Consider the following 12,734-nt stretch of genomic DNA (forward strand, 5'->3'; position numbering starts at 1 on the left):
GTAGAGAATCTTTCACCCCGGATTTTTTTTAATCCACGAAGTCCACGTTGCGGACCACGTGGACGAGTGGATGGTAATTGAGCGTCATCCAGGGGTGCTCTGTCTTCAGCTCCCTCACTTTCCTTGCATCGCCCGCGGTGGTGTAGTGGTTACGTTGCTCGGCTGCTTACTCGAAGGTCGCGGGTTCGATCCCGGCCGCGGCGGTCGCATTTCGATGAAAGCAATTGCTAGATGCCCGTGCACTTGCAATCGCGGTGCATGTTAAAGAATACCAGATGGTCAAAATTTCCGCAACCCTTCGCTATGGCGTCTCTCATAATCATATCGTGGTTTTGGGACATAAAACCCCAACAAATATTATTACTGTCACTTTCCTGGCGTGTCAATTTATGTGTTCGCCGTAACTGTGTTGGTTGAGACTCTGTATCACCTGTGGCACATACCCGCATAACATGAACTCTGGTATGCGGGTATGTGCCACACGTGACTGAGAGAAAGGGTTTTATGACGTACGCGACAGGTATTTTGCCTTATTCATGTCATGACCAGTGAATCGTGTTCGTCATACAATGATCCCCTGCTATGCCAATTTTGGTATATTACAAGTTATGGAGACGACCAGGAGAACGCCCAGACGTAGGCGGCTAGATAGATAGATAGATAGATAGATAGATAGATAGATAGATAGATAGATAGATACGTAGATAGAAACGGCCAAAGTGCCTGAGGTTCGCTAAGAAATGCTTCGCATTTAAAAAAAGTTGCAAGTCGGTACGGGGTCAAGGTCGTCTTTTCGGCTCCCTGAAAACTCAGTAGTGTGTGCCCTATGGTTACAGGAAACAAGGCGCTAAACAAATTACACAGTGTGTGTTTGCGGGGTTGCCCTTATGTCTGACAGCTTGTATAGAGGACAGACGGGATGGTGTTTCAATGAAAGGGCGCTGGAACACCAGTTGCATGTAATGAACATTCTAAAAAGACAGGGCGTGCAAACACGGACACAAGAAAGAAGTCAGGACACCACAAACGCCGACTAACAACTGAAGAGACGCACAACGGCTGAAAAGAAAGAAGGCACGAAAACTTATCTGCGCATGCCCATGCAACAGGCGAACCTATCAATCCGGCATGCGTGGCGGTCTACGTGGAAGATAAATGTTAAGGCATTTGATTTCATCTTTATGCAAGTTAATCGACGGTTGGCTCACGCATGCGCTACCACTATTCTCGATATGCCATGCTTCAATCATCAGGCGCGTTTCTTCATTTCTATGCCGGTACAACACTGCGCATTCATCAAATTTTGGCGTGCACTTACAATCTCGACAATGTAAAGATAGATTAGAAGGTGAGCCTCATGTTAGCGATCTCTTATGTTCCAACAATCTCTGGTTGATGCATCGACCCGTTTGTCTTACGTAGAAGCGGCCGCAGCTGAAAGGGATCTTATACACCACACTCGTACGGCAATCAGTGAATTTGTTGGTGTGTTTTACGAAACGAATATCGGTCCGCTTCTTGTCTTTTACTCCCTCATTCTTCCTCTGCACAGCGGCACATATCTTACCTAGCTTATTGGCAGCCGTGAAAACAACATTAACGCTGTATCTAGTTCCTACTTACTTTAGCCTGTGAGATACGCGATGAATGTACGGTATACCTCGACACGTTTGTTCCTATCGCTTTCTGCAACCATGCTCGGACCTAACACAATAGACTTCTTTAAACGTTCAGCGACCGTGGCCACTGCATCACGAGGATACCCTACATCTAAAAGACGTGTAGCCTGTGCGCTAAAGGACAGACGGGCCGGTGCATCAACCAGAGATTGTTGGAACATAAGAGATCGCTAACAGGAGGCTCACCTTCTAATCTATCTTTACATTGTCGAGATTGTAAGTGCACGCCAAAATTTGATGAACGTGCAGTGTTGTACCGGCATAGAAATGAAGAAACGCGCCTGATGGTTGAAGCATGGCATATCGAGAATAGTGGTAGCGCATGCGTGCGCCAACCGTCGATTAACTTGCATAAAGATGAAATCAAATGCCTTAACGGTTATCTTCCACGTAGACCGCCAGGCGTGCCGGATTGATAGGTTCGCCTGTTGCATGGGCATGCACAGATAAGTTTTCGTGCCTTCTTTCTTTTCAGCCGTTGTGCGTCTTCAGCCGTTGTGCGTCTTCAGTTGTTAGTCGGCGTTTGTGGTGTCCCGACTTCTTTCTTTTGTCCGTGTTTGCACGCCCTGTCTTTTTAGAATGAATACTTACCAACTAGCTCAGCTCTCTGTTATTCAAATGTAATGAACATTGCAGGAGACAGTTTGGCTGTACGTTGTAACAGATGCAGAGGAAAATATGAGGGCGGAAGAAACACGTCCTGTAAACGAATTCTTGAAAGCACAAAGTTCTTGTTTAAGGCGAGGGACCAGACCGAAAGGGAGATTGTCGAAGCTTTTCAGATCATAAAAACTGGCAACAAGTGTATTAGCACGCCGTCTCTTTCGTTAATGCCCGGTGTAGTTGCTTTTCTGGAGAGTGCCTGTAAAAACACCTTCTTTGATTGCTTTTTGTTGCGTTGTTTGTTTGTTAATTTTTATGCTTAAACTGTGGATGACTGCCAGTCTTTCACTGTTTTACTTAGTCATCTTCAATTCACCTTTGTCGCCTTCAGCTTCACTTCTGTCAAATGTTGTCTTTTGATTTGGTTTTATGATCTGTTCATCTTTACATTTGTTGATCAATCAGTATTTTATGTTTTCTTCAAGCGATGTTACGTCCTCATCTTTTCACCTTTACTCAGGGTGTTTGTTAAGTGACATCAGGCTTTTTCAGTTCTTTGACATGCGCAAAGATCAGTGAGATTGGTCCCACGATTTGCACTGTCTTGGCCGCTATTGTGGACCGCACTCTTTCTTATTCAGCAATGTTCTTATGTTTGTTGGCACATGCGAGATTTACAGGTTGGTCACGTGTCCAGGTCTCTGACTGAAATATCTGTTCCTTGCTTACCAGAAAAATTCAGCAGATCCCACGCCTTGTGAGAATTGGTCTCATGCGAAGCAGTCAGCCAGTAGTCGTGGGGTGCATTTTTGGCTTTGAACGAACCATTACGAGCTGGATCGACGTGTTTTATTGCGATAGCAATTATATGGACAGTCTCGGCTGGTTTTTGTCCGTCGCCGCCGTCATGCACTGTATATGTATAAGTATATATATAATAGTTGAAAAACATCATCAAAAAATCAAGCACGTAGGAAAAAATTGTTCTGTAAAGGACTGACGTTTCGGCCGCGGGAGGCCGGTCCCGCGGCCGAAACGCCAGTCCTTTACAGAAGAACTTTTCCTACGTGCGTGATTTTTTTGAACTTTTACTTCCGGGTCCTTTGTTAGCACTTCATTATATATATATAATATATATATATATATATATATATATATATATATATATATATATATATATATATATATAAGCCTCAAAGAAAAATAATTCAGAAAAATGCTTCCGAAGCGCGGAATCGAACCAGGGACCCCTCGCACCGCATCGCGTGGCGCTAACCACTGCGCTACACAACGCAGAACTTCCAGGTAGGTAACGGCGGGCGTTATATACACACCCTTTACCGGTGGCCGGATTCAGAGATGGCAGGCGCTTATGAGCGTTTCTTCATTACCAGCGAGATGGCGCGAGGAGCTTGCGCTTATCTCACGGAAAGAAAGGGGGCGAGCGGGGGGTTGTAAGTCTTGTGCTTTCCACGCAATATCCGCGCTGAAGTCACAGAGCGTACGAAGGTCACTTCGCTCGCTTCAGCGACCGCGTTTGCGAAAGGAGCGCGCTGTTCAAACAGAAATAAGTAACAACTGCGACATTTAGTTCGCACTCGTCCTGTGTGTACCTGTTCGTTCGTTTCGTGCGTCCTGCTTTATATTTCAGCAGTGCGCTTCAAGTATCGAGCTGTGACGCATGATAGTTCGCGCTCGTCCTGTGTGCGTTCTTTTCGTGCGTCCTTTGTGCTCAAGCGACGCGCTGGCAATTTCAGGCTGCTTTTTGCTCTTCGTGTTACATTCCAATTTGTTGCTATCGCATTCATTGCTTCGCCGTTGCGGCGAAACTGACTCTTTTTGTACATGGAGGAGTTGTGTGCACATAATGGGCTTACTAGGCACGCTGACTACACTGAGATGTTAGAGCAGAGACATACGTGTTATCGAAATGAAATGCACGCTACGGTGCGATGATGTGAATATCATACATACCTTTCGTTAGCATATTCCTCCGGGGTCGAGCAACGCTTGACTATAGCTTGCTGAATGATAGAAATACATGTGTAATGTTTGAAGGAAAGAAGTGTTAATCTTAAGGGCTCGTTTTCTTTGTTATACACAATATTAATGAGAACTAACAGACAATAATGCCAAGGAAAGTATAGGGGATGTTTTTAGTTGTAAATGTAAGGTAAATGGGAAGAAAGAAAAGTGGACGAAAAGATAGCTTGCCGCGAGCAGGGACCGAACCTGCGACATTCGAATAACGCGTCCGATGCTCTACCAACTGAGCTACCGCGGCGGCCATCCCCCCGTCCACTTTATAGGGTATATATGTACATTTAAACGTGGGAGCGTCAGTCAGCGCCGCCAGTAGCCATGACGGCGAGTGTGGAACACTCTTTTTCTGCCTGTTGGCGTCACGTGGCACGTGAACTTATTACGAGCTGGCAGCTGACCAATAATCCCTCGCATACCACCTGAAAGCATCAAGTCTGCCAGAACGAGACCCTCGCTAATGAGAACTAACAGACAATAATGCCAAGGAAAGTATAGGGGATGTTTTTAGTTGTAAATGTAAGGTAAATGGGAAGAAAGAAAAGTGGACGAAAAGATAGCTTGCCGCGAGCAGGGACCGAACCTGCGACATTCGAATAACGCGTCCGATGCTCTACCAACTGAGCTACCGCGGCGGCCATCCCCCCGTCCACTTTATAGGGTATATATGTACATTTAAACGTGGGAGCGTCAGTCAGCGCCGCCAGTAGCCATGACGGCGAGTGTGGAACACTCTTTTTCTGCCTGTTGGCGTCACGTGGCACGTGAACTTATTACGAGCTGGCAGCTGACCAATAATCCCTCGCATACCACCTGAAAGCATCAAGTCTGCCAGAACGAGACCCTCGCTTGTTTATTAGACTGCTTTAAAAGCGGAGCCATCACTGGAGCCACAATTGACGTTAACCCGACATGACGCCTGTATCATAGGAGTACATATGTAGGGTTTTGCTCTGTTATAAAATTAGATAGCCACAATTGACGTTGCACCAACATTATTATGCCTGCATAGGGTCTTTTTCCATAGCAGTTTCTAGATCTGGCGTGGCTCTGTGGTAGAATACCCGACAGCCACGCAGAATGCATGGGTCCAATTCCTGCTATGACCTTAATTTTTATTTATTGCATTCATCGGGTCAACGCTGCCGGTGTCGGTTTTTCTTAACGTTCTTGCATTTAAATTACCAATGTCTGTTCTTGCCGTTCCTGGTTAAATATAAACTGTCAGTCACCTGTGGCACCAGGGGCGTAGCCAGAAATTTTTTTCGGGGGGAGGGGGGTTCAACCATACTTTATATATGTTCGTGCGTTTGTATGTGTGCGTGCATATATACGCAAGCGAAATTGAAAAATTTCGGGGGGTTTGAACCCCCCCCCACCCCCCCCCCCTTGGCTACGCCCCTGTGTGGCACATACCTGTATACCACGACCCGTGGTATACGGTTTTATACGTGCCACACGTGTCTGGAGGAAAGGGTTTGACGAGGTACGCGTCAGGAGTTTCACATTATTCATGTCATGACCAGGCAGTCATTTTCGTGAAGCCCTGTTACCCTCCCATGCCAATGTTGGTCTACATTAAGTTAAGGTGGCAATCACGAGAGCACCTTGACGTAGGTGGATAGATAGATAGATAGAAACAAACAAACAAACAAACGCTCAAAGTGCCTTGGGTTCGCTAAACAATGCTGCGCATTTAATAAACAGTTGGCAGTCTGCGCTCCTGGCGTTTTGTATGTTTCTTACTCGTGTCCTCGCTGTTTGCGCAGCTTAATGACGTCTAAAAGCTACGCATCAACTAGCCCTGCAGAACATCTTACTGAATGGGCAGGAAGAACCATTTTTGGGATTGCATGATACAGTATGTTGAGTGACGCAGTGAAGAAGGCATGGGACACACAGACACTCCGTGTGTGTCTCGTGTGCCTTCTTTACGTTGTCGTATGCGCTGTTAATATGTACGGACGTTATTGAAAACTGTTGGAATAACGTACAGGGTCAATACTTTATGCGAGTTTAAACGAATGTATCAAAAGTAGCATCAAAAGTTGCACCCCCTCAATGATTGCGCACTTTTCTCTTTCCCTTGTTGCTCAACTCTTGATGAGCAGTCGTCGAAGGTCTTCAGTCCTAAGGCAGGTAGCATCTTTCTGAGAGTCCTCTGCAAAGGCATGCATAATCTGTGTGCAGTGAGAATCACATCTTCACACAGGGCCATGTGTAATGACTCAGCACATTGCTGTGCCTGCAGACCATTCACAATATACCTCTGGATAATCACTCACATGTACAACACCTGCATTATGCCTAGTTTGTGCTTGCTTTGGCCAACTTGCTCCTAGAGCACTGTTCTTTCATAATTTCAAGTTTACGCCATTGAGTGTGCTTTGATCTTGCTTGCCTGCTTGATTGTGTGCAGCGCAACTCAAGTGGATGTGATGCGTGACTGCTTGACCAAGTACCTGCAGGCACCGCTCTGGATGGTCGTCTATGATGCTGTGCTGTTTGCATGTGCTGCTACGTATGCATGCCTCCTTACCGTTCTCGTTTTTTTTTTGTTTTGCTCTGGCAAGCCAGCTTCTGCCAGCGTCATTTAGAATGAACGAGCAGGACAGAAAGAAAACTGCACGTAGGAAGATAGCAAGGCAGTGCCCACAAATAGTCAGTCTTTAATGTATCAAAACTGCATTTTATAGGCAGCACAATCTGCGTGGTAAACATGACAGTGCTATATGTTTTTCTGATCTCATGGCTGCTCAGTGCAGCAGCACTTTAGGTTTTCAAGAGATACAGTTCTTAATTTCACTGATATTCTGCTAAATGGCTCGCAACTGAGCTTCTTATAGGAGCATACGTATGATGACCATCTGCCAGTCTACCAGATGTTCCACCTGCAAAGGGTGCCTCATAAATGCATTTTGGAAAGCATTGCACATGTTTCTTCTCAAGTCACCTTTATCGTATTCTGTGACCATAATTGTTCTTTCCGTATAGTGTAATGATTGCTTAGAATAGTGTAGAAGGATGGAAAGTTGGTTGAGTTGGTATACTTGCATGATGAAATGGAACAGCGCGAAAAAGTCCTTTTTTTTTTCGTTCGCACTCTTCCATGTCATCATGTAGAATAGTGTCTTCATCATTGCTTTCTTCTCTAATTTGCTCACCTGCTGCAGCATACTTTTTTTATTCCTGGTGGTCTTACTGCACTTCTCTTTCCAGGTGTAGCTATCTGTCTTCATTATTGTTATCCTATAAATAAATATGGAATGTTCTCCTATGAAAGGACGTAAGAGTGGGTTTGTTTGTTTTAATTCGTGGAAAAAATGGCACCATGCAAGTGAAGCAAAGGGAAAAAAGGACAAATAGGGACAAAGTGCTGGTTTTTAACAAAAACCATTTGATGCCAGTGTGATTCATAACCAAGTGGCTGCCTGCTGTGCAAGCAAATCAAGACAAACCAAGGATGTTAGTAAAACATGTAAAAGATTACACATTGCCACAATGAAAGCGACGCCAGTAAGAATCAGTTCTTTATCAAACAAGTTGATAGCTGGTGTGCTAACACATTCCACCCTAGTGATTTGGACTGCCTGAATAATTTCTCGTGGGATTATTTTGTTACTAAGTGCCACTGACAATGCTCTTACCAAATGCATGCCCACAGCTTCTACAATGGTGACTCAGATGACCAGCGGCAATGTTTTTAGAACTATGATGTTCTTGAAGTCTAATACTTAGGCACCAGCTAGTCTGTTACGTTTAATTCTTTCCACATGACAGCGGGAAAGGATGAACAACTTCTTTGCAGTATGGAATGAATGGGTTCCTGTGCTTCCTATCACAAATGGTACAAACTGACTTACAGCTGGCTTTACAAAGGCTGCAGTTTGTTGGGTGCAGAAAATAATGCAGGTACTATTGGCTTTGCTTGCTGTCTCTTTAAGTCTGTGCGACACAACATGCATGTGTGGGATGTCGCTAATGTTCTGCCCAACTGCAGTGCATCTTACGGCAGTCTCTGGTGAAATTTGATGGACTTCTCTGAGGTTCCTCAGAAGCACGATGGGTCAACGATTACCTTGTTTTCCATGCTTTTGCTAATGATTTATCATTAGCAAAAGCATGGAAAACAAGGTAATCGTTGACCCATTTCCGAATTTCCAGTGCACCGGAGTTAAATAGTTGACATTGCACGACTGTTGTTTTGTGCGGAAAAAAAAAAAACTCACTCGAAATTGGTGCATTGGAAGAACCTATACACCCACCAAGCTGAGATAGCGGTTTGAGGTAAAATGACCTCTCACTAGAGCAAACACGGCACTTCGTCTCAAATCGTCCTTTTTTTCCATGTGCCTGCGCTGCTACCTTGGTCATTTCGCCTATGACTAACAAACTGTGAGCGAAGGGAAAGCTTTGTCTGCAGCACTGTCACATGTGTTGTGCACTGGCTGACTTCACCGCACGCATGGTCATGTGGCAAAAAACTGTGTTGATAGCTGAGGATAGAGGCACATCCCTGATGTGAACAGTACTCGTGGATAGAAACGCAGTCTAATTTTTCTGTGGTATAATGACTGCTGTGAGCAATTGTTTGTGATAACCTTGTCGTGTCGCTGCAAATCTGGCCTTTAAAGGTAGTGCTGACTCTGATGTAAGTGTCCGAGTCAAAATTACACCAATATGGCACAAAGTGCAGATAGCCAAAGTACAAGTATCGCTGCCATAAATTTTTACATTTCTATCTGTGAATACTCTACACTCAGTTCGTATGCCTCAGTGTACATCTTGTGTGGGTAGGATCCACTTGCTAGGTTTTCAGGAGCAAGGAGAGGCTTCTGCTATTGCATCATTCAACTTTGAAAGCACACAAAAAGTGCTCGTCTGAATTTAAAATTTTGCATGCTTCTAGCACTGTCACACAGCTGTGTGCTAATCACTGATAAAGTCACAAATAGAGGTACTGAAACATTCTGAGGCAAAACATGTTCCACCCACCTTGTGGTACGCTGTCAAGAGCTGGCTTGCCTGCATGCATAAATGTTATTGCATCGTGGATCACATGATTGTGTAGCGCTCTCTAGTAAGTACTGCGGCAGTCAGGTTTGAATGCTCTTTGTATGTTTTTGCTTTCCGAAATTTAATTTTTTGCCTAAGTTCAGTCAAATGCTTATGTTTGTCTTGTGATGCCTGACATTTTTTATGCAAGTTTTCATGAATAGAAGCCACGCACTGCCATTTTGCAACACGTGATGTTCTATACTGGTAGGCAAGTTGAATATAAACATTGCTCACACAAGGTTTTCTAAAAGTCTTGTCTAAGTTATTTTTCGAAATTAGCTTCAATTACTGCATGCTAACAACAATTATAAAGCATTTCATGCACACTGTATGCCTTTTATTATCCTAAGTCATCAAGAATTGCATAATGATATTGCAGCTCACTATTTGAAGGCAACATCATTGCACTGGTCTTTCAACATGCCATGCAGGGTGCTTGAAAGGCGTAAAAATAATGGTGCATCCATATATACTTGTGTCTGCATGTCGTTCTGAGAAGCTCAAATGCCGCACCTTGCTACCGCCATTGTTTAATCTTGCTTGAACTCCTTAATATTGCTGTCAAGCGTATGTAGTCTGACACAGGGGAAACACACAGCTCTGTGCTCAGCCAACATGAAGTACACGTGCCCTGGTGGTAGTTAACATCGTGGTTTAGCGCTAAAAAAGACAGACACATGTGAGAGGCAGGACAGGCGCTACTAACAACTGGTTTATTGCAAGGGTTGCAATGGAATAAATAGCACACTGGTACGCAGACGTGACGAGCGCGTAACAAGGTGGTCAGGCATGGACTAACCTGGGTGCCCTTGTCGCAGGAGCCAGGCCTCTCTTTCCAAAGAAGGTCTGGCAGAGGACACTGAGACGACCTTGTCAAAACTGGACATTGTGCTCTCCTTCACCCTCGAGGTAAGTCATTCCGTTGCGCCACTTGTGCCAGTGTGATGCAATTTCTTATCTTTGCACCAAGCTGAGCTTGTTGAAATTCTGCGATACTGCGCTAAAATGCCGGACTAGCCTCAAAAGGTTCTCATTCGCGCTCATTTTAGCAAGAAATGGTGGCCACCTTGCCATCTGTAGTTTGGGCGTCATCCAATCCAATCCAGAAGCGCAGACCCTATACCCTAACCTCACCGCAAAAGAAAAGAAAAAAAAGGAGAGCAGTTCTAAAATTTCTTGGCTTTAGTCTATTGCGCGCAAAACACTTTTATAAGCCACTCTCGCCACAGTACACCGGTGCTTTGTGGAAAAGCGTACTAAAATTTAGAAGGGGTGAATAGCACTATCTGTCGCGGGACAGAGCACAATTTGTTCTTTAATTACTCATGCTTGCCAGTGCATATAATTATGAGTACAAGTATGGTCGCTGACATCTAAAGAAATTACTGAGAATTATTCAGAGCTGGGTATGACGTTTCTGTGGCCGTGAGGAATAATAAGAAAAAAAACGCGCACTAGTTTTCTTTTTCTTGCCGTCCCCACTCGCTCCTGCTTTACGAACCTCCTGAATTTCGAGGTTGCCAGGTACACATTAGCATTTGCAGCGCCTGTCAAATGATTTGACAGGCGCTGTGTATGCTGACGTGGACTTCATCATTTGTTTGCACTGTCGGGTGGTTCATCAACACAATGCCTTTGTTGAAATAGCAGTGCTCATATGCACTGTGCACGATTTGGCTGATGTTTAATGGCTTGTACAGGCTCGTCCACTCTTACGGTGAACACAGCGCCGTGTGGCTGTTTAGAGTTACTGTATATGCTACCTTTAGGTAGCATATACAATGTAGCATACATAGTAACTCTATGGCTGCTCATCGCAGAGCGCCAGAGCATCCGTCGCGGCGGCGCATAGAACCGAAGCGGCGCAGGCGCACAGAGGTGTGCTGCTCTTGCTGTATTCCACCGCAAAGCACCCTGTGCGCCTGCGCTACCTAGCTTTGATGCGGGGCCATGCCTGCCTTAGAGTTACTGTATAAGCTACCTTTAGGTAGCATATACAGTAATGTATTGCTTCAGCAGGACTGAAAGTTGGGCTAGTTGGCGATACATAATGGGCAGAAAACAGCGCGCAGACGGACGGGACGAAGAAAGGGTTACACAGAACAAGCGCTGACTCTCAACTGTGGTTTATTGGCATATGCAGATTATTTATACACAAATGATAAGCATCAAGAACATGCGCAGAGGAGCTGACAAGGTACCATAACAAGGAAAAAAAGAAAATGCTTTTTTACATTGTGAAGAGAATGCGCAGGAGCGACCAAAGATCAAACAAACATACGACTGATTAAGTTTACTTCTTTTTCGTGTAATCAAACCGATGTTTGGCTGACGCAGAACTCTCCTTCTTTTTTAATGTAGAAAGCTTGCACAAGTTCCCGTGTCGTTTGATCACCGTGTCTAAAGAGCACTGTCGTGTCAATGAACAATGGCTTGCACCCACACGCGTTGCAGTGCGAAGGCAGGTTGGCATACGTGCATGTCTTGAAGGTTCCGGAATGTTCTTTTAGCCGTGTATAGAGGCAGCGCCCCGTTTGCCCGATGTACACTTTTTTACAGGTTAAGGGTATTTTGTACACTACCCCTTGTGCACAAGGCATTGCTGCGTCCCTGTGCTTCACACCGCATTTAATTTGGCTACACCTTATTTTACCATGCTTTTTGTTCACCATTGGGCACAATTTTCCTCACTTATTTTTGGCTGAAAATAGTACCTGAACATCGTAACGCGACGCCACATTTCTTAACCCATGTGCCATTTTGTGCTTGTAGGGCATAGTGGAACATTTTTTTGGCCGCTCTTTTTCTACAATTAAACTGCTCAGCGCAAAAATTTTACACGGTACACATACAAACGACGAGGACAAGCGCAGACTTCCAACTGATTTTTATTACAAAAACGCACACATATATAGGCTACAGACCAGAATAAGATCACATGCTTATCCAGGCACTTAAAAACAAAAAAGAAACAAAAAAAAACCTAAAAGGCAAGAAAGAACCCCCAAAGAACCAAGATATCACCTTGGGACACCACGTGCCGATGAATTCAAATACGTCAATTCTTTTTCCGATAAGGAAATGGACGGTTTACTCATGCAACTTCCTTGAGCTATTGTTGCGGCCTCAATTATGATTCTAGTGCCTTCGTTAGGCTGCGTCGCGAGAACACTTGCTTTTTTTCGAACAAAGGCTGGCATCCGCATTCAGAACAATGAGAAGCCAAAAAACCGTCCCTCCCAACATTTCCTACTTTTTGGCCATGTTCCTGTAGTCTTACATTTAGGCACCTGCCTGTCTGACCAACGCACCTTAGTCCACAAGACAAGGGTATACTGTACACAACTCCCCTTG

The 12,734-nt window shown here is 44.7% G+C and overlaps 1 protein-coding gene across 3 annotated transcripts in view; it reads left to right on the forward strand.

Moving 5' to 3' along the window:
* LOC119372450 (calcium-dependent secretion activator) overlaps positions 1-12,734 on the forward strand; it is a 1,123,203-nt gene that overhangs the window by 125,928 nt on the left and 984,541 nt on the right. For all 3 annotated transcript variants that reach the window (XM_049419575.1, XM_049419577.1, XM_049419576.1), the window contains exons 6-7: positions 6,748-6,843; positions 10,199-10,289. In XM_049419575.1, coding sequence (XP_049275532.1) covers positions 6,748-6,843; positions 10,199-10,289 — 187 coding nt within the window. The remainder of the gene's footprint in view (positions 1-6,747; positions 6,844-10,198; positions 10,290-12,734) is intronic.

Source organism: Rhipicephalus sanguineus, chromosome 10 (genome assembly GCF_013339695.2).
Source record: "Rhipicephalus sanguineus isolate Rsan-2018 chromosome 10, BIME_Rsan_1.4, whole genome shotgun sequence".
NCBI classification, from domain to species: domain Eukaryota; kingdom Metazoa; phylum Arthropoda; class Arachnida; order Ixodida; family Ixodidae; genus Rhipicephalus; species Rhipicephalus sanguineus.